Source organism: Chrysochloris asiatica, unplaced genomic scaffold, assembly GCF_000296735.1.
Source record: "Chrysochloris asiatica unplaced genomic scaffold, ChrAsi1.0 scaffold00245, whole genome shotgun sequence".
In the NCBI taxonomy this organism is placed as follows: Eukaryota; Metazoa; Chordata; class Mammalia; order Afrosoricida; family Chrysochloridae; genus Chrysochloris; species Chrysochloris asiatica.
The window spans coordinates 1553564-1574314 of record NW_006408763.1 but is presented as its reverse complement, the minus strand read 5'-3'; the positions used below and the strand labels follow the sequence as shown (position 1 = coordinate 1574314).

Genomic DNA, 20751 nt, shown 5'->3' with positions numbered 1-20751 from the left:
AGAGAGAAACACTGTTAACTGATGATATATGGAGGGGATAATAATCAATGTAATGAAACAAGCTATATGAATGGTTGAATGTGAAGCTGATGATGTGTCCTGTAAACTTTCATTCAATCCAAAATAAAAACATTTAATAAATTTAAAAAAAAGGTATGCTGTATGTGTGTGTATATATATTTTTTAAGTCGAGGATGTATATACGTGTACACACTTAAAATTTGCTTTTGCTAACAAAACACAATAAAAATGCAAGTTTATGGGACATACTAGAAATTAAAACCTTATGTGTATCAAAAGACTTTACACCTAAAGAGTAAAAAGGAAACCCACAGAATGGGAAAAACTCTTTTGCAATGACGCATCAGACAAGGGACTCACTTCTAAAATATATAGGAAACTACAACAACTCTACAAGAAAAAGACAAATAACCCAATTAAAACATGGGCACAGTACATAAACAGACACTTCACACCAAAGAGAAAATCCGGGCAGCCAACAATATGAAAAAAATGTTCATGATCACTAGCCATTAGAGAGATGCAAACCAAAACAACAAGAAGATATCATCTCACACTAGCAATAACAGCAAAGATCAAAAAAGTAGAGGACAAATAAGTGCTGGCGAGGATGTGGAGACTGGGACACTCCTGCATTGCTGGTGGGATTGCAAAATGGTCCAACCTCTCTGAAAAGCAATATGGAACTTCCTCAGAAGGTTGAAAATAGAAATACCTTATGATTCAGCAATTCCTCAAGAAATATGAGCCATAACACGAGTAGATATATGCACACCAATGTTCACAGCAGCACAATTTACAATAGCAAAAAGATGGAGACAGCCTAAGTGCCCATCAATGGAAGAATGGATAAACAAACTGTGGTACATACACACAATGGAATATTATGCTACCTTGAAGAACAAGGAACCTGTAAGCCACCACATAACATGGATGAACCTTGAGGACATCATGCTGAGTGAAATTAGTCAGTCACAAAAGGAGATATACTGCATAGGACCACTACTGTAAAAGACTAAGAAAAAGAACTACACTAAAAAGGGGGTTGCACGTGGGATTCTTTGCTGGTTACTTGTATATGGGGGTTGGAGGGAGGGGAGGGAGGGGAAAGGGGAGCACAGGGTAGGGAATAGACACAAGATAGTTTGGGTGCTAGGGAGGAGGGCAATACACAAGAAGGGGAAGGGGAATGGAAGAACAAGGCGGATAGGAAAACAGTTAGGCAGGTTTGCACGGGCTAAGTGGGACAGAGGTAAATAATGATGTATGCACAACCTTGGAACAACAGGGCTCTGAGATACAAGGATTGAGGAATTGTTTGAATGGGCAAAAGGAGGGAAATAATGTTTAAGATGCTTGGATGTCTTCTGAATCTTGGTTTCCCTTGCACACCATTATAAATAGACACTTTAGGGGGACAGGTAGGAATAGCCAAAAATATCACCAAAGAAAGCTTATAAGTCCATCTTCTGCCTATAACTGATTGGAATACCTAAAATGGGACTACAACTTGCCCAGTGAAGGAGGCTTCCAGTGGAGCCTCTACATTACATAAGACCATAGGTGGAATCCTGAACCCCTTCCAGAATCTTCTGAGGTGGGAAATTTCCACTTGAAAGGACAAGCAGACCAACCTGGAGCAGTCTAGCAGAACAGAAGATACTTCTTGAAAGAAAGACCAACAGGAAAACTATAAAACAATAACGGCAATCCAACTGACTGCTACAAGAACAAGCAAGTTGCTCACCCAGGAGACATCAAGGCAAACCCCCTTCGAGGACTAAGACTCAAGGGGAATACACAAGCAGACATGTGCTCTGACTGGTGACCACGTTGGTCACCGATAAGGGGAAGTGAGGGAAAAACAACAATGAAGCTGCAAGCTAAGTCCGACCACTTTCAATAGACCTTTGTGAACCCAGCTGGAGACCTGGTTGGCCAACAATATGGCAAGAGCTGAGGACTCTTGGGCCCAGAGTCAGTGACATAGCCACAGAGGACTAGAGTGGAGAGTGAAGTGTCCAGCTGATAAGAAGCAAGAGCATATGCATAAGAACACCCACACTTGCAGATAATACCCACTTGACCTGACTTCAATGGCTGGATGATTGGAACTCAACTAGAAGAAGAAGAGGAAAAAAAGTAATCTGATACATTTTGATGAACTTGACCTACACCTGTGGATGCAGTAGCTCAAAAGAGGGAGCAAATCTTTACAGCAAGGATCATCCCCACCCCCTCAATACACAGGGTAGACAGGGATGAGCAACTTGGATATTGGCTACCCAAAGTCGGGGGGCCACAAAGGCAAGAAGCGACTGGCTTACAAGCTTTCAAGAGGGAGCCTATGTCCAGAGAGCATGGAGGAAGGTAGAATCTCCATTGAGTAGTATCCAATTTGTCTGGGCAGGGCTGATGAAAGGAGATGGGGCTAAGACTCTTGTGTTACAATTAGGAAGGGAGCGGAGCAGTCTAGGAGCAGAAGTCCCTGGGACCATCAAGGGAGAAGAGTAGAGTTTGGGGCCCTACCCAGAGAAATGTCAGAGTAACACCAGAGATGGAGGCAGAGACAATGACATGGAGAGATAGGGACTCTGGACCCCGAGAGGGATGGGGGCGTATGCTGACGACCAAGGGGCAGGCTTGTGGGGTATATATATCCTTTGGTTGATTGATGATGCACGGAGGGGACTGTAACCATGGCAATGAAACGATACACGAAAGGATGAATGTAAAGCTAATGTTCTCCCAAGTAAACTATCACATAATTCATAAAACATTTTAAAAAAAGAATGTTAACAAAAGAAAAAAAAAATGAAAAAGAAATGTTAATTCCTCCCTTTCAAACAGAGAATGCAAATCATGGAACACTGGCCTATCCCCCCTTAGAGATCTGCAGAGTGTGGCTTTGTGCAATAACTACCATGGGCCCTCTGGAACCTGGTGGTCATTCCTACCTACACCTGTTTGAGGTCATGTGGTTACTGGGGACTAGCATACAGACATGAGCCCACCTCTCCTGACTACAGGTCCTCACACCGCCCACTCAGAGGACTCAAACTCTTAACTGACCGTTCATCCCAGGCCAGAGCAAGTGACAGCTCCCGCAGGAGATGAAATCATCTGTACGCTTTTCTATTTTCTAGCCTCTCAGATGGTGCCAAAGCGCAGCCACTGGCGTTTCCCTTCCTTGGCTAACAACTGACTGTAAGGTCTTCTACATTGTCTCTATTCTTAAAGTTCCATCTAGAAGTACATACTTTTGTGTCGAGGTCTGAAGTGCCAATGATCTGGGCCAGCCCACATCGACATGGTGCGAGGACTGAAATAGGAATATTCTCCAGGCTTCATGGATAGAAGGGGGCACATAGTCCTAATGTCTCCATCCCCAAGGGGAATGATATCGTCTTCCCTGTAATATACATGAAATTGGAATGGGTCACAGATAGGAAACTTATGATGTATTCGAAAACAACTACCTACCCACTTCACAAGTAAGCAGTATATGTACAAGTAAGACAACATAAGGAATTCATCACCAATAATCCCTTATTTTTTACTTTTCAAAGGACTTTCACTTCACTGAATGTACAACTGATGATCTGTCCTATAAACCTTCACTCAAGTCACAATAAAAAGTATTTTTTAAAAAGTGCTCTCACTTTTATTAATTTTATGACAAGATGATCGTGTCTAGACAAGTAGTTCGGCTGTTTCAAAGTGTTTCATAAAATGAAACTCTACCCATATGAGAGATAAAAAGAAAACGGTGAAATTAAGTTTTCCTATAAGCTGACACGGCTGTTAGAGTGCTAGTGCTGGCAGTTGGGCACGAGTCCCTGGCTCCCAGCTTCAGGGTCGCTCCCAGTCAACACTTTCTTCCTATCATACAGAATGATAACCCCCTCATGCTTTCTTCACCCCACTGCCATAAGCAAGGGTCCTGCAGATACTGTTGTAGTCCCTACCAGAAGTGAAAAAGATGTTATTCTGATTTACAGCTTTAGCCTCCCAAATTACTGTCCCCTAAAAACTATCTGTTAGGTCAGCTAATTTTTCTTTGCTGTCTATGAAATGTGTAATTGACCAGTCTAACATGAAAGTTTGGTTTTGTTTTTCACCCTTTCTACAAGGTACTAGAACATTTGAGGCAGCTTTATTATAAACAAACCTTTGACTTGTTAGAAAACACCTTAGTGCTACTACAAAAAGAAAAATTTCCTGTCATCAAGTCAATTCTGATTCATAACAACCCAGTATAAAGTTTCTGAGGCTATATATCTTTATAGGAGCAAAAGTGTCATCTTTCTCCCATTGAGCTGCTGGTGGGTTTGAACTGCTGATCTTGTGGTCAGCAGTCCAGTGCTTATCCTACAATGCCACACCAAGGTTCAGTGATGCTATACTGTCCTCTAAAGATAAAGATAGCATAGGACACTTCAGACTGGGAGGGGTCTTATACTTGTATTGAACCATAGATATATATCTCCTATACATCAAACCCTATGGAATTAATTAATAATGCTTTAAAGGAGAACTTTGATTTTATCTATAGTTTTATTTTAAAAACAAAGAACAGGATACTATATTTGTGTATTTACCGTGCACTTGGAGTCCTGGTGTGGTGCAGCAGGATAATGCGCTGGACCACAAGGTTAGTTTGAACTGAAAGGTTAGTGGTTCAAACTCACCAGTCACTCCTTAAAAATCCTATACAGGGTCGCTATGAGTCAGAACCAACTCAATGGCACTTAACAACAACAACTGTGTGCTTAAAACTTAATTTATAGTAAGAACCACATTGCTATCCTGTCAGATGACCTAGCGATATAACAGAACCTGATGCCTGTTGTGGGTGTTAAGTGTCATCATCTTTGCAGGAGCAGAAAGCCTCACCTTTCTCCCTTGGAGCGGGTGGTGGGCTCAAACTGCCAACCTTGTGGGTAGCAGTCCAGTATTTATTCTACAGAACCAAAGGATTCTACCAGATGCCTAGCCTACGTTATTAAGTAATAAATATATACTGATTTCTGAAAAGAGCCCTGGTAGCGCTGTAGGAGAAACACTGGACTGCTAACCACAAGGTTGTTAGTTCAAACTCATCAGCTGTCCCTTGGAAGAAAGGTGAGGCTTTCTGCTCATGCAAAGAGGATGGCACTTAACACCACCACTAACAGGCACCCAGTTCTGTTATATCGCCACGTTTGACAGTATAACAATGTCTCAGAAACCCTATAGAGGGCAGCTATGGAATCGACTCAATGGGAGAAAAAGGGTGGGGTCAGTAACAACCACACTAAATTCTCAGGGGTCTTCTGTTAAAACTTTGACAATCAGGCTGGGACTTTATTGAGAACTTTTAGGCTTCAATTCTCCCCAAGAATCTGTGGAACAGGCTCTGAAGGCTAGAATTCTAACCACTGAAAATTACCTTCAACACACAATGTTGTGTGGCAGGCATCCTACTAGTTCAAGTTTACCACTCAACAACTAACTAACCCAGTTAACAGTCAACCTGCCTTCAAGGTCTGCCCACTCCATCAAGCTTCTCTAACTCCCCTCAGTGGGAATGCTTCATTTCCCAGCCACAACTGAGCACATTATCCTAGTACCTAGGGCTGGTTTCTAGCACACAGCAGAATGCCACCTGGTTCCTGTGTGCACCGACTATGTCTTTAACAACAGTGAGAAGCCTCAGATGGGCATGCCCTGCAACACCCAAGGATCAGCTAGAAAACACATGGTTCCAATGCTGCAGGCAAAGGAGCGCACACTGAGCTGCTTGTAGACATACTGGGCTTTATCAGACACTGTATATACTCCTCGGAGCACACCATTTCTTAACACCACACACAGCTGTTCAAGTGCTGCCACCTACATGATGCCCTTAAATATCTTTCAGTATAAGAGAGTGGTTTTCAATCCTGGATGAACAATATAGTCACCCAGGGAAATTTCAAAAAATAGTAATGCAGTGCCTGGCCTAACTCCTAGAAATTCTCATTACCTTGGTCAGGGGTGGAGCCTACACATCAAAGTTCACTAAGTACATTCAGGATTGGTTACATGTGCTGAGTGACTCCCAGTTCCACTGCATTACCTAACCTCTCCCAGACTGTTTTCACATCTGTAAAATGGGAATAACAGGACCTAGTTACAGGGTTATTGCCAGGATTAAATAATTACATTTTATGGACAAATTGTAGATAAAGAACATAAACCTCCTGCCCCTAATATACTCAGGAGGATGAATTCTAGGGGAGAGAAATTTCTTCAAAGTAACCAACAAACGGAATCTTCCAACAAAAAAATTGAAGCAATTAAAGTCCTCTGCTTTCAGGTTACTCAGATGTCACCTCTCTGTTTAGGAAAAGTGACAGCTCTTCACTGACATTAGAAAAAGGAATTAAAAGCTCGCCCACCCGCCATTTCTCATGCCTTTGATGGGATGGGAGCAGAGGCAAAGCCACGGTTACCGTCTTGGCACAAATCAGGAGAGGAGATCTTGGATGGGCAATTTTGCCTTGAGATACCAAATGTACCCTAGATTTCTAGCCTGATTTGAAAAGACATTTTCAATCTAATGTACTCCCACAGGATACACAGGAAGAACTCCCTTATCCTGGAGACACTCAAACGGTGTTCTTAATGGGAGTTTGGCCTTCTAAGGCTTTACTCAAATGGACCCAGTTTAGCTGTCCCCAGTCCCAGCCTTACAAAGCTCCTATTATAAGTACAGGAGTCATTATAGGAGTATTTGTTCTAGTCCCATGGTATCCCAAGCCCTCCATGATCATTTAAGGCCAACAACACTAAAGGATTATGGGACCCCATTTTCAAATCATATTGAAAGTTAAGTCATTACTAATCTATGAAGTACATATTATAAAAGTCAACAAAGTTCTTTTTTCTGAATATGCCGCTAATGGAAATTTTAAATGACTATCAAATTCTACCTCCCTAACTAATAATATACTCAATTCTAGTTCTTTTTTTTAGGTTTCCTGCCTGGTAGTCCAATCCTGCCTGCTCCACCACTTTGCTTGACTGGTCAGGCAGAAACCACTTTTTATGTGAACAACATATAGGTCTGCCTCTGTCCATAAATGATATGGTGTGATATATTCAAAAGCCAGACCAAGTGCAGTATGCAGAAAGGGAGTGGGCCCGGCTTCCAAAATGCAAGTGCCTTAACAAACAGCAACCACTTAAGTAGCTACTGTACTGGAGTCCAAATGTGGTGCCACTAGGTAACCACAAGGTTAGTGGTTCAAACCCACCAGCTGCTCCTTGGAAACCCTATTCAGGGTCACTACAAGTCAAAACCAAGTAGATGGCGCTTAACAACAAAAATACTGTGGCACTGTAGGATTAAGCACTGAACTGCTAACTAACTGTGAGGTCGGTGGTTCAAATCCACCAGCCACTCCTTGGAAATACAGAGTCACTATGAGTTAGAACCCACTCAGTTCAATATGAGTAGTAACCAAGTCAACGGCACTTAGCAACAATCTCCAAGGCAAGGAGCCCTGTGGAAAATGACGTGATTGATAACATCTTTTAAATCAGGGTCAAAATCTCGGGGGCTGTTGGACATTTGGTACCTCCAAACAAAGTGTCCATCCAGGACCTTCAGCACTCTCCTCTCCTGATCCAAACCAGTAAGATAAAAGTGGCTTTGTTCCTGCTCCCATTCCATCTAAGACGTGAGAAGTAAACAGGCCCCTAACTGCAAGGTCAGTGGTTCAAACCCACAAGCTGCTCCTCGTGTGATAGATGAAGCAGTCTACTCCCATAAAGATTCACAATCTCAGAAACTATATATTCTTTGCTATAAGTCAGAATTCACTCAATTTCAAGTGGGTTAATATCCCAGGTATATTTCACCAACACTTTACATATTTTAATTCAAGTTCTCACCAACTCCTGCTATCAGTTTTATCCTTTATACTGGCTGAACCAACATTCAAAGGCAGATGTATGATTACACTGTGAGTCACAAAAGTTCAGCTGGTACACACACTACAACACAGCAGCCTGCCAATCAGAGATGCAATTAGCAAGAAATGTGGTGAGGATGGATGAAAAATTCCTATGGGAGCCTTACTGGCAGCTCTGAACCTGGCAGGGCTCCTGCCAGCTTCTGAACTCGTCGTGATTCCCAACTGTGGTGTGGTCGGGTTCATCGTGGGCATCAAAGTCGTCCTCCAGGGGCCCGTCAAGGAAGTCCCCGCAGTCACTCTCCTCCACCTCAGCGTTGACATCAAATACCTGGTCATTCTTCTTAAACTTGTCTACCAGGGCTGACACAGACTGAAGGGAACAAGAAGAGGGTCTTCAGGAGCTCTCATTTCCATAGCCCCCTCTCAGCCAGCCCTAGGCAGCCAGACCTGGAGGAACAGCCTGCCTACAGCTCTCTCCACCAGCCCTCCCCTCTCCTGAATCAGTGTTCTCACGATGGAGAGTACTGAGGAAGTTTATATTGTGCAGCACAGGATGAAGCTGCAGCATTGGCAGGCACATTTTGTAAACCATGAAACAGAATCTAAATCCATTAACTACATGTTTAGAGAAAACAATTTTCCATGGAGACCATTTATTTTTGATGTTGTAGTAAGTAGGGCAAAGGGGGTCATGCTAAAAATACACAGAGGAAAGTTTGACACATAACAATTTCTCAGGAAGTACTGAGCCAAGGGAGTTCCTTCACCCCAAAGAACAGGAAAGGCCTTGAGCTTGATGGCAAGCTCAAGAGTAAATCTGAAAGCCATGGTCCGCGATGGATGGCATGGCTGCCTTGCCCTGGGGAAGCAGAGAAGGGACATGAAATCGATCCCAGAATTCACCTAGTTGTATACTGGTCCTGCTGGGGTTCACAACCCCAGCCCTACACCCACAGGCTTTTGTCCCTACAGAAGTGCCAAAGGAAATATTTTCTGTACTCCTGGCTAAATAAAAGTAATGCCACAGAGTTTTGGTTCTCATTGGGCAGAACTAATCTTGGGCCATCTAACCAAAACCACGAGCCACTGGAGAAATGCCCAGTGCCCTTGTAAGTCCAATAGCTGACCGCACCTCATTATGTGTCTCACTGTCCCACTTTGTAAACTGGAATCCGTCCAGGGAGGGGCAGATCTGGCGACTTTCCACACACTGCTGTAAGGGGGCTAGGGAATGACAGAAAGATCAGAGACAGGGATTAGAGGTAGGTCAAGTTCACTCTCCATTCCTCTCAAAACACCACCAGGCAGCACAATGGAGCTCCCAGGCACACAGCCACATTGATCTTCTCTCACTGGCTGGAGGGCTGCAAGCCAACCTCTGCATCTCCTGGGAATGTGCAGATGCACCAGCCCACACCCACAGTAGAGTCAGACTACACATCATCATCCCGAGAATCAGGAATAGACAGAATAATCCTGAAGTGCAGACATTTCCTATGGAAATAAACTTGTACCCTACACTATAGTCAGTGGATCAAACACTCTTCCTTAAAATGCACGAAGTACATAATCATTCCTGCAATGCCTCATATCTTTAGTCCCAAACTCAATTTGCTATAGTTCTAATCCTCTGAGGAGAGAAGCAGAGAACTGAAAGGTTGCAGGTGACAGACTGAGTCTAGAGAGCCCCGGGGGAAATACTGGGGAGTGGGAGTTGGGAAGGAGGGGGAGATGGGGTTGGAAGGAGGATGGGCTGTGCTGTGTAGGGTCTGTTGTTGTATGGCTGTATAGTGCCATCAAGTCGGTTCGGACGCAGTGACCCTGTATAGGGTTTCCAAGGAGCAGAGGGTGAGTTTGAACAATCAGCTGGGCAGTTAACAGTCCAATGCTGATCATACAGTGCCACACCAGGACTCCTATAGAGTCTATAGTCTGGGCAAAGTAGACTCCTGGGAGTTTTAGGTCTTTTTTGTGTGATTAATAAAGAAAGTAGATAGAGGGCAATAGTGAGGATTGTTCTAGTGATCTCACAACAGATGGGTGTGGTAAGACTCAGAGCAGAGGGGCTACAGGGATTCCCTAGTCCTCAGAGGTTAGAGCCCTACCTTAGAGTACATAAACTTGGAAGACAGACTGTCAGCAAGGATTAGACAAGAACGGAAAGGGCAAACGTAGTGCCTTCTGGGAGTGGTACAGCAACATGTTGTAGCCCTGGAGGAAAAGGATCCATTTCACGCATCACATAAAAAGGATTACATTCACCTGTGCCTCGTCACAACATCCTTAGGAGATTAACCCCAGACTTGGGAGGCAGAAAGGTAGAATAGGAAGGGTATTAAAATTGTTTGTAAGCCAATGTAAGTTTTCAGACAGTCACAGAGTACTCTGAAAACAATTCAAAATGTCCTCTTTTCTTCAGGCCCCCTACACTGGTTTAGGTAGGAACTGGGCTTCTCAGGCCTGACAACTCTAAACTTTGACACTTAGCCCAGAGCCCCAATACATAAATGTGAGAACTCTAACTGGATATTTGAGCTCCGTGGCACATATAGGCCAAGGACAGTGGTGAGTGTTAGTTACTACTATCTTAGACTTCATGCTGCAGATAGGAAAACAAGTACTAACTTGGTAGGCACTCCCAAAAGGAGACCCAATTTGACACCTTCTGGGTGACTGAGACAAGCAGCCTAAGAGCATCATGGACTGATGGCAGCCTATGGTTACATAAGCACTTCTCTGATGACTGGAAGGCTCTGGTGAAAGGCACTGTTTGTACTTACCTTTTAAATCTGCCATTTCCACCCAACCTAAATCAGGCAGCTCAAGAGCTTCTCCAGTGGGGAGCATCTGCACGTCGGAAGGAAAAAGGAGCTCACTTCGATAGTCGTGGCAGTGGAGGGTAGAGAGAAACACCCCTGTTGTGCTGCACTCATCAAATGAGGCTGCAGTCCTCTGAAACATGGGGTCAATCTGAACACAACAACAGTGAAAGGTAACCAAAGGATATGTAGCAAAAGGAAATAGAATACCTCACTCATTTGGGCCCGGTTCATTGGGATAAGTGTTGGGCTGCTAACTGAGATACTGGTGGTTCAAACCCACCAGCTGCTCTGAGGGAAAAAGATGAGGTAGTCTGCTTCCATAAACATTTATAGCCTTGGACACTCTACGGGGCAGTTCTATGCTAGCCCTGTAGGATTGCCATGAGTCAGTATCAACTCAATGGCACTGGATTTGGGTATTCACAACCATATATTCTGGATTGCAACGCCTCTGCACATGAGCAACAAAAGGAGAAAAACATCTTCTAATTCATCAGGTAAAAGCCCATTCCAAAAGATACCATTTCAAAAGAAAGGCTGTATATGATCAGATTAATAAATGCATAAACTCAAATAGAAAATGGTAACAAATGTAGACTGCAGTATGGATTAAATTGTGTCCCTCAAAAATATGTGATATACATGTTAACCTCAGGTGACAGGGAAGGCAATACACAAGAAGAGGGATGTTGGCAGAAGAAAGATGAAGACACAGGGAGGAATGCAAGGGTTAAAGAAGATAAAGGTAAATACTGCTATATACACAACCCTGGACCAACAATGTTTTAAGGGTAGATACATGGACAAATACACAGACTAAAAGGGCCTGGGAGGGAGAGCTGAAGTATACCCACAAATACCCTTTGTACATGGGTATTACCTTTGCTGCAAACAAGCCTATGAATGTGGTGGAGCATACATGGGGGAAAAATGAGGAAAACTTCTTAGATATTATCAGACAGCTTAAAGAAATGAGTTGCTGGACCTGGGGGCTCAGGACCACAGTCTCAGGGGACACCACAGACATAACAGAGTGGTGCTGTGAGATAATGCACTGGACTGCAAGGTCAGCGGTTCAAATTCGCCAGCTGCTCCTCGGAAACCCTATACAGGGTCGCTATAAGTCAGAACCAACTTGACGGCACTTAAGTACAACAACAACAACAATAGTCACCAAAGACAATGTTCTACATCCTGCTTTGGTAAATAATGACTGGGATATTCAAAGCTCATAAATTGCCATCTAAGGTGCAACTATTGGTCTCTCCATGGACAAAAAACAGAGTGACAAAAATTGAAAATGCTTGGAATCAACTAGACCAATGGACCAATAGAACATGTGAACATCATTCTCCATGACTGTGAGACCAGAAGAATTAAATGGTACCCAGCTACCACTACCAACTGCTCTGAAAGAAATCCCTTTAAAAGGTCCTGAATAGAGTGAGAGAAAATGTGGAACAAAACTCCAAATTTTAAAAAATAAGATCAGGCTTACACGTCAGAAAGAGGCTGAAGGAATCGATCCTTGACCATCCTTCAGGTCTAGAACAGAATTCAAACTCCTGGACCAGTTTTCAGCTAAGTAGTAGATAGGCATATAGGGATGAGGGGGACAACACTAGTATGCTAGTATGGTTAGTAAGGTATGCTCTCCATGAAATGGTCAACAATTCAAAATCAAAAAGGCAACACTTATCTAAGGACAAAGTTGAGAAGGGTTGGGAAGAAGGGTGGAATGAAAATAAGAACCAAAGGGAGGAAGTGGGATAACTGTCGTTACATGAAGGAGACTGCAATCATTGAGATGAAATAAAGTGTATGATCTATTGAGTATAAAAGTGATGCTCTGTTCTGCAAACCTTAACAGGATTTACAATAAAAAGTTTTGAAAATCAAAAAATCCTTGCACTATAATACAGAGTAGACACTGAAGGGGGAGAGAAAGGAATAGTCAGAAACATCACACTAGAAGGCTTGTAAGTCCGTCTTCTGCCTATAACTGATTGGAATACCTAAACTGGGGCTACAGCGTACCCAGTGAACAAGGCTTCTTGTGGAGCCTTTGCAATACATAAAACTATAGGTAGAAACTAGAACCACATCCAGATCTCCAGAGATGAGAAATTTCCACTTGAATGGACGAGCAGACCAGCCTGGAGCAGCTAGAACAACAAAAAATACTTCTTGAAAGAAAGACCTACAGGGAAAATACAAAACAATAGAGGCAGAGGAACTGTTACTACAAGAACAAACAAATCGCTTCCCTAGGAAACATCAAGACAAGTGGTAGGGTCTTCTCAACACAAACCCCCTTCCAAGACTAAGACTCAACAGAAATACACGCTCTGATTGGTGACCACACGCATCACGGATAGGGGGAAGAGGGATAAAAGCAGCAATGAAGTGACAAGCTAAGCCTTACAATGTTCAGTGGGCTTCTGTGGACCCAACTGGGGACCTGCTTGGCAAGCAGTAAGAGGAGACCTGGGGACTCTTGGGCCCAGAGTTAGTGGCGTGGCCACGAAGGACTCGAGTGGAGAGTGGAGCTACCGGCTGATGGGAAGAGAGGGCATCGGCACAAGAACACCCATACTTGCAGATAGTACCCACGTGACCTGGGTCAATGGCTGGATGATCAGAAGTTGACTAGAAGAAGGAAGAAAAGGAAAAAAAAAAAAGAGCAAGCTGATACAATCTGATGAACTTGACCTATACCTACGGATGCAGAGACTCAAAAGAAGGAACAAATCCTTACAGCAAGAAACATTCCCACCCCCTCCACACAGAGTGGGCAGAGATGGGCAACTTGGACATTGGATACCCAAATGGTGAGGGGGGAACTACAAAGGCAAGAAGTGACTGGCTTACAAGCTTTCAAAAGGGAACCTAGAGCTAGTGGGCACGGAGGAAGGCAGAATCTCCAGTGAGTACTATCCAATCTGTCTAGGCGGAGCTGATGAAATGAAATACAGATGGGTAACTCGTGATACTGTAGTGAATGGTTATCAGGACTGATTATGAGGGTTGGAAGTGCAAAAGTAGACATTTTATAGCAAGGAAGGGAGCAATTATTTCTCCAGTCTAGGAGCAGAGGTCTCTAGGACCATCAACGGAGAAGAGCGGAGAGCGAAACCCTACCCAGAGAACCAGAGATCCCTGAGATGGAGACAGAGACGATGACGTGGAGTGATGAAGCAGCTGGGGACTTTGGATCCAGAGAGGGAGAGGGCCTGTGGGCAGAAGACTGGGGGCGGATGAGGGAGGGTAGGGGGCGGGTTTCTAGGATATACCCTTTGGTCAGTTGATGATGCATGAAGGGATTGGAAGGAACCATGGCAATGAAATGATATAAGATGGAATGAGTGTAAAACTAAAGTTCTCTCATGTAAACATGTAAACTATCATATAATTCACAATAAAACGTTTAAAAAAAAAATGTGTTGTAAATTCTATTCCCTATCAGAGTTATAATCGCAGTTGAGAATGGATCTTTTTTGTCATGTTAATGAAACAGTATTGTGTGGCAGTTGTTGTTAAGTGCAGTGGAGTCAGTTCAGACTGTTAGTGACCTAGTATAGGGTTTCTGAGGTAGATTTGAACTTCTGACCTTGTGGTTCAAAGCAACCCTGCATTAACCTACAGCGCCTTCAACCTCTTTTGAGAGAAAAAAGATCAGAGATGGGAGAAGATACATGCCACACCACATGAAGATCATAAAGGAAGCAAGGGACAGAGATGAAGAGAGAAAAGGACCTTCCCCCAGAGCTGACAGAGGGAGAAAGCCTTCCCCTGGAGCCAGAGCCCTGAATTGGAACTTCCATCCTCCTGAACTGTAAGATAATAAATGTGTTTGTTACAGCCATACAACTGTGGTATTTGTGACTGCAGCACTACAGAACTAAGACACTGTGTTGTTTGTTTGTGTAAACATTTCAAATGTTGAAAGCATTCTGGACAAGTATGCTTCTGCTGGTCTCTTTCCATAAGCCATTAGTCGGCTTCCACGAGTCTTTAAATGCTCAGTGCAGTGGAATACATAGGGAAGTGTGGTGGGGGACCCCAACAATACTGATGTTACAAAATCTGTTTAGGCTTAGACCTGCCTACCCTGCTGCCACCACACCAATATGAGTGAACTCAGCAACACCCCCTCACTTTCTTAACTCCCTGTACTCACCACTTCCTTCGGCTATGAGACCACTAGGGCAATTCTCACTATTGCCCTTTACCTAGTTTGTTTATTATCACACAAAAAAACGACTCAAGACCCCCAGGAGGCTACATTCCACCAACTTATCCATAACTTTTGTATACATCTCCCTTATGGTACTTTCCCTGGGGCTCTCTAGATTCGGTCAGTCCTCAGCAACAATACCTTTATCTGCTGCTTCTCTTCCCAGTCTAACTCATGTATTCTCAGTGGGGGCGATAGCACCCTCAAGAAGGTGAAAATTGATTCTGGCGGGCAATCTCCTTGAAAAAACACTGAAGACATTACGATGATCTGTGGCTCTCCAAATCTCAAACCTACTTAACAAAATCCTATTTCTTATTACACAATTTCAATGAACAAAATGTCTGAAAAGCTCCTTCTAAAAACCTACTGCTGGCATCTATTCCAACTCACAGTGACCCTACAGGACAGAATAGAACTGCCCCAAAGGGATTCCAAGGCTGTATATATTTACAGAAGCAGAATGCCACATCTTCCAAGTGGCTGGTGGGCTCAAACCACTGAACATTTGCCTAGCAGCTGAGCACTTTGGCCACCGATCCACCAGGACCCCTTAGGAGGAGCAATACTAACAAAGACTAAGAAGCACTATCTAAACTAACAAGGGGCTCTCACAAGGACATTTCGTCTCCAGCAGCCTTCTCTAGTTGGGGCTGCTCCTCTTCTTAATCCTCCAGTCACTGGGGAGAGAAGTGAGGTAGGTGATTTCCTGGCTCCTCATGCAGCTTCCAGACTATTCTCCTTCCCAATTACTAAATACTCTCAGCTTTGAATATAACTAGACTTTACCACTGTCTTCCTATCTGTGTCACAATCATCTTCCAATCCCCTGAAGACAGTCCTATGCCCCTTCTTTGAAGACTGAGTGTTAGCTCCTTACTTACTACTCTTCTCCAACTTTACTCCTGTCACAATTTGAGAGGATTCCAATATCCATCCAATGCTCCAGTCTCTCAGTCACTTAATACCCCTCAATGCTCTTGACCATCACCCAAAGAACTCTAGATCTCTGAGATCCTCATGCCTTAGTCTCGTCACCCTTTTATCTATCCCCTTGCCTGGTCCCTGAACTATGATCTCAACCATGATTACAATCTCCCCATAACCTCAACTCCAAGTGTTACTTTCTTACAATGATCTTCTACATTTCTACTTCATGCTTCTTATTCCTACAGTCCGGTCTTTGACTCTCAGAAAGACTAAAATCTACTAATTGCATCATTTCCTGTCCCTCACCCCACTGTGGCAGTTAAAATTCCCTGAGCAATGATTATAACCACTTCCTTGTACATAGTTTTACCTCCACTACCCCTTTCTAGCTAAGTCACACTCACTCCAACAGAGACATTCCTTTGTCAAATCCATCTTTCTGCTTATTTCATGTATGTACCACACAACTAACTAATCATGGCCGGAGAAAGAAAGTCATACTGACTGGTCTCACTTTAAATTCATCCACCACTACCTTTAAGTGAATCCTAAGCGGTTCGAAACTACCAGCCGCTCCGCGGGAGAAAGGTGAGGCTTTCTACTCCCGTAAAGATTTACACCCTTGGAAACCCTGTACAGGGTCGCTATGGGTCGGAACCGACTCGACTGCACTTAACAACAACAACAACAAGTGTTGTCTGGAAACCAAACTGCATTTCTTAGTCTATCCCTTCAGCTACACCTAGAAGACTCTTTCCTCCCTTCCTCTCGCCCTGAACCTCCAACACTTCCCTCCCCTATATTCACTGCCAATTGATGACATAGCTTCCTATTTTACTAGAAAACCCAAACCCAACCAGACCCACTGCCATCAGGTACATTCCAACTCATAGTGACCCTACACAGGGCTTCCAAGACTGAGCATCTTTATCTTCCGCAGAGGGGCTGGTGGGTTTGAACCGCCAACCATGCAGTTAGCGGTCTAACACCTAACCACAGGGCTTCACAACTACAAAAGGATATCCAGAATGTGCTCCCACATGTGCACCCTCAAACTCATCCCCTACTAGCCACTAGTACTCTTCAGCCAAGCTCCACTTCTGCTTCCATTCCTTTCCCTTACCTGCTCACACCAGCAACTCTCCTTTCTTTTCTACATCATCAACAAACAAACTCTTGCCATTAAATTCTCCCGATAAAAAACAAACTAACAAAAACTCACTCAACCTTCCTTCCTTCCTTCTCCATTGTCCATTACTCTGCTCTCATTTATAGGGAAACTCTTCAAAAGAACTGCCTGTACTCAGTGTCTTCAGTCCTGTCCTGCCAGTTCTCTTCCCATTTATTATCAAAAATGGTAAACCTACAAAAATGTTGAAAGAATATTAACATGAATCTCTGTAACTTTAACCTAGATTTGCTAATTATTAATACTTTGCATATTTGCTTTCTCTAACTCTCCCTCATCTCACCCCCCTACCCCAACATACCCACATGCCCATGCATGCGTGTGTTGACTGACAAGGCTGATCTACTCCATCTCCCTGAAACACTTCCTTGTTTGCATGCCACACACTTTTGACTTATTCTCTTACCTACTGGAGGTTTCTCCTTTAGCTCTTTAGATCAGGATATCCTAAAATTCAGTCTTTGGGCTTCTTCTCTTTTCTATATGAGGGGACTTCCAAAAGCTCGTTGGAAAATTCCATTATCTCTTAATTCCATGTTTCCATTTTTTGAAGCCCCCTTGTATACTCATTTCTTTGGTGACCACTCCCAGTCTAATGACTTTAATCACTCATGATGGGTGTGGAGGCAAGAGGACAAAGTAATCTAGTCCACTATCGGTGACTAGATGGTACAATAATTTTTAAGAGTAACTGAAATTCGATGCTTTAGAGTTTCTACAGACATATTCTCCCAAGAGTACAAATACACACAAGATTATACTGAATCAATGTATGTTCAGCAAAACAAAACAAAAAAACTGCAGCCACACCCATTTACTTTAATTAAACTATATTAATTACAACTGAGGTCTTTCTTTCCACACCCTTTCTTCAAGCACATTCCTTGGGTCATTTAGAAGAAAAACTCTGGAGTCAGATGACCTAGCTCTTGGGCAAATTACTTCACAGCCCTGCACCTTGGTTATTGCTACATAAAATGTCCCAAGTATGCTGTGAGGACTACTGAGTCAACATAGGTCAAAGGCTTAAGGTAGCTCATGGCAACCAGTAAGTGCATAGTAAATGCTAGCTATTCTCACTGCTGCTAGCTCTCCAGGAGTCCTGGGGTAGTGCTGTGAGTTAATGCATTGGACTGCAAAGTTGCTTTGAACTGCAAGATTGGCGGTTCAAGTTCATCAGCTGTTTCTCAGAAACTTTCTACAGGGTCACTATGGATTGGAATCAACTCTGAGGCACTTAACAACAACAATTTCTCCTAGGAAATAAAATTAATTCTATAATCGATCAGACGTCAGCAATTTGCCATTTCTTTCTAGTCCATCATTCTGATACACTGAGAGAAAAACAGGAATTGAAGAGTCCTGGTGTGGCCCTGTAGGATAAGCACTGGACTGCTAATCACAGGGTCAGTGTTTTAAACCTGCCAGTAGCCGGTTCCTCGGAAACCCTATACAGGTTCTCTAAGAGTTGGAATTGACTTGATGTCAGCGAATTTAGTTTGGTTTGAGGCTTAAACAAACAGCAGGCTTAACCCTGCCAAGCATTAGACCCTGAGGTTCTAAATGAGTCAGAGACCATGCTGTACACAGTTCCTCACCTCACATTTTCGATCTGCTTCAGGGGTATTGAGGTTGTTAACATTCTGCTCGATGGTTTTGTATAAGTGTTTCTTTTTTGGCTTTGGTGCTTTTTTGGCTGTTCCCATTTCAGTAACACTTCCACCTAAAAGAGGAAATAAGCGTGTAAGGGATGTGAGCTGCTTTGGAGCACATAATTGAAATGATCCATTCAAGTTCTTCAGAAACCTAAAGAGTGAGCATAATCTAAATATGCAAATTCTCTCAAAGCAACAGGGCCATCTACTCTGCAGCTCAGAAGAAAATCTACAGTGAAACATGTGAAAGCCAGAACACATCAGGACTTACTTGGTTTTCCAGGTCTTATAACCTTTGACAGGATGCATTCTTACACTTTTCTATTGCTCTCTCATAGCACAAAAACTGAGTTTTCCTTCTTTGGTAGGTTTCCACCTTGAACAAGTTCCTGGTTTCACAGGATTTACTGTACTAGATTAATTATTTGGCTTCTAATACAAATCAGTTTTCAAAGACCTCCACATCAGAAGCTTCCAAGTTGGTGATATATACCCAACTTTGCCTAGATAAAATCTAAGAACCTTAGAAGGCCTTTTTTCTCTTTTCCAAGAAAAAGAATTAGTATTTGAGTAGTCTCATGCAAGACCATATACAATTCTGAAAATGTCCATGAGATGATCAATTTCTTGTGATTTTATGCCAGTATATCACTCAAATAGCTACCTGCCATGCCCCAAAAGTGGCCCGTGAAATCCAAAGCCCAACCTGCAAACACACCTGTACCAGAGCTCTCCATTTCTTCAGGAGCATCTTTGCCTAATCCGCCAAGGACTCTGTACACATCGGCATGAACAGCATCCACACGCACTGCGTAAATCTTGGTGCTGGCATCCAGTGTGCCAGCAGCTACCTAGTCAAACAAGCAAAGCTATCAGACTCATGAGGAGATACACAAACCTATCTCTGAACAGATAAAACAAAGTAAGCTGTGAAAATGCTTATTTGGTTTCCTTGAAGAGAGAAAAAATTGACAAGAATTCCATGAACAATGGTATGGAATAAACAGAATCTAACACACAGATAGCTTCTCTGCATTTCATCAGGCTAGGAAACACAATGAGGCAGCTCACAATGTCTTAAATAGAAAAGGTTCTTGTGTACTTGCAGAATTCAAGCATTAGAAATAATCATCATTACTGCCGACGCAAGATAGTGGACATGCTTCTTACTTTAAAGTTGGTCAGTTCAGTGTCTTTCTCTTTAAGAATCTCTGACATAAAATCAATCAAGTGCAAGCCAAAAGCATTCTTGGTAGTGATTTTCTGAAAACAAAAAATTGCAGAAAGATGTATTATTTAAAGCCTAAGCTCACGTAGATAATGTTACCCTAAATAGAAGAAGCTAAAATTTTATATTAGGAATATTCTACATAATGCCTCTGATCTGAATTCCCAGAACACTTGGCAACGTAGCCCAATCCACACATATGCTCCTCTTCATTCTCAAGGTCTACATAAGGACAGCACAAAATTCCCAAGCGTCCATAGTGCACAGGCCCTGTTCTAAGCACTGCACATGAAGGGGCTCAGACACTCTCAGAACAACTCTAGGAATTAGGTATTAATCTCATCCTCATTTTACCCCAGGACTCTGGGGCAGAGTGGCTGGGTAACTTGCCATGGTCACAAAGGTTATACGTAAAAGAGACAGGACTTTGCATGGAGGGGATTGTAACCATGGCAATGAGACGACATACGATAGAATGAATGTAAAACTAACGTTCTCCCATGTACACTATCACATAATTCACAATAAAACATTAAAAAAAAAAAAGAGACAGGACTCTGACTCAGGCAATCCAGTTGCAGAACTCACACTACTAATCCCACACCATACTGCCTCTCTAGGTATACTGCAGGTGCACACACCTGGTGGGGGAGCACCAAAGGTCCATAGGAAACCACAAAAGCATACTGAAAAATAACAGCACTGAGTCACTGAGAATAAGATTAC

At 43.1% G+C, this 20751-nt stretch overlaps 1 protein-coding gene across 1 annotated transcript in view; it reads right to left on the bottom strand.

Annotated features, from left to right (window-relative positions):
- NCAPH (non-SMC condensin I complex, subunit H) overlaps window positions 1–20751 on the bottom strand; it is a 43962-nt gene that overhangs the window by 22640 nt on the left and 571 nt on the right. The window contains exons 3-9 of the mRNA XM_006873528.1: window positions 19968–20060; window positions 19516–19648; window positions 18741–18865; window positions 10745–10934; window positions 9097–9188; window positions 8129–8334; window positions 3282–3433 (exon numbers count right to left, since the gene is read on the bottom strand). Coding sequence (XP_006873590.1) covers window positions 3282–3433; window positions 8129–8334; window positions 9097–9188; window positions 10745–10934; window positions 18741–18865; window positions 19516–19648; window positions 19968–20060 — 991 coding nt within the window. The remainder of the gene's footprint in view (window positions 1–3281; window positions 3434–8128; window positions 8335–9096; window positions 9189–10744; window positions 10935–18740; window positions 18866–19515; window positions 19649–19967; window positions 20061–20751) is intronic.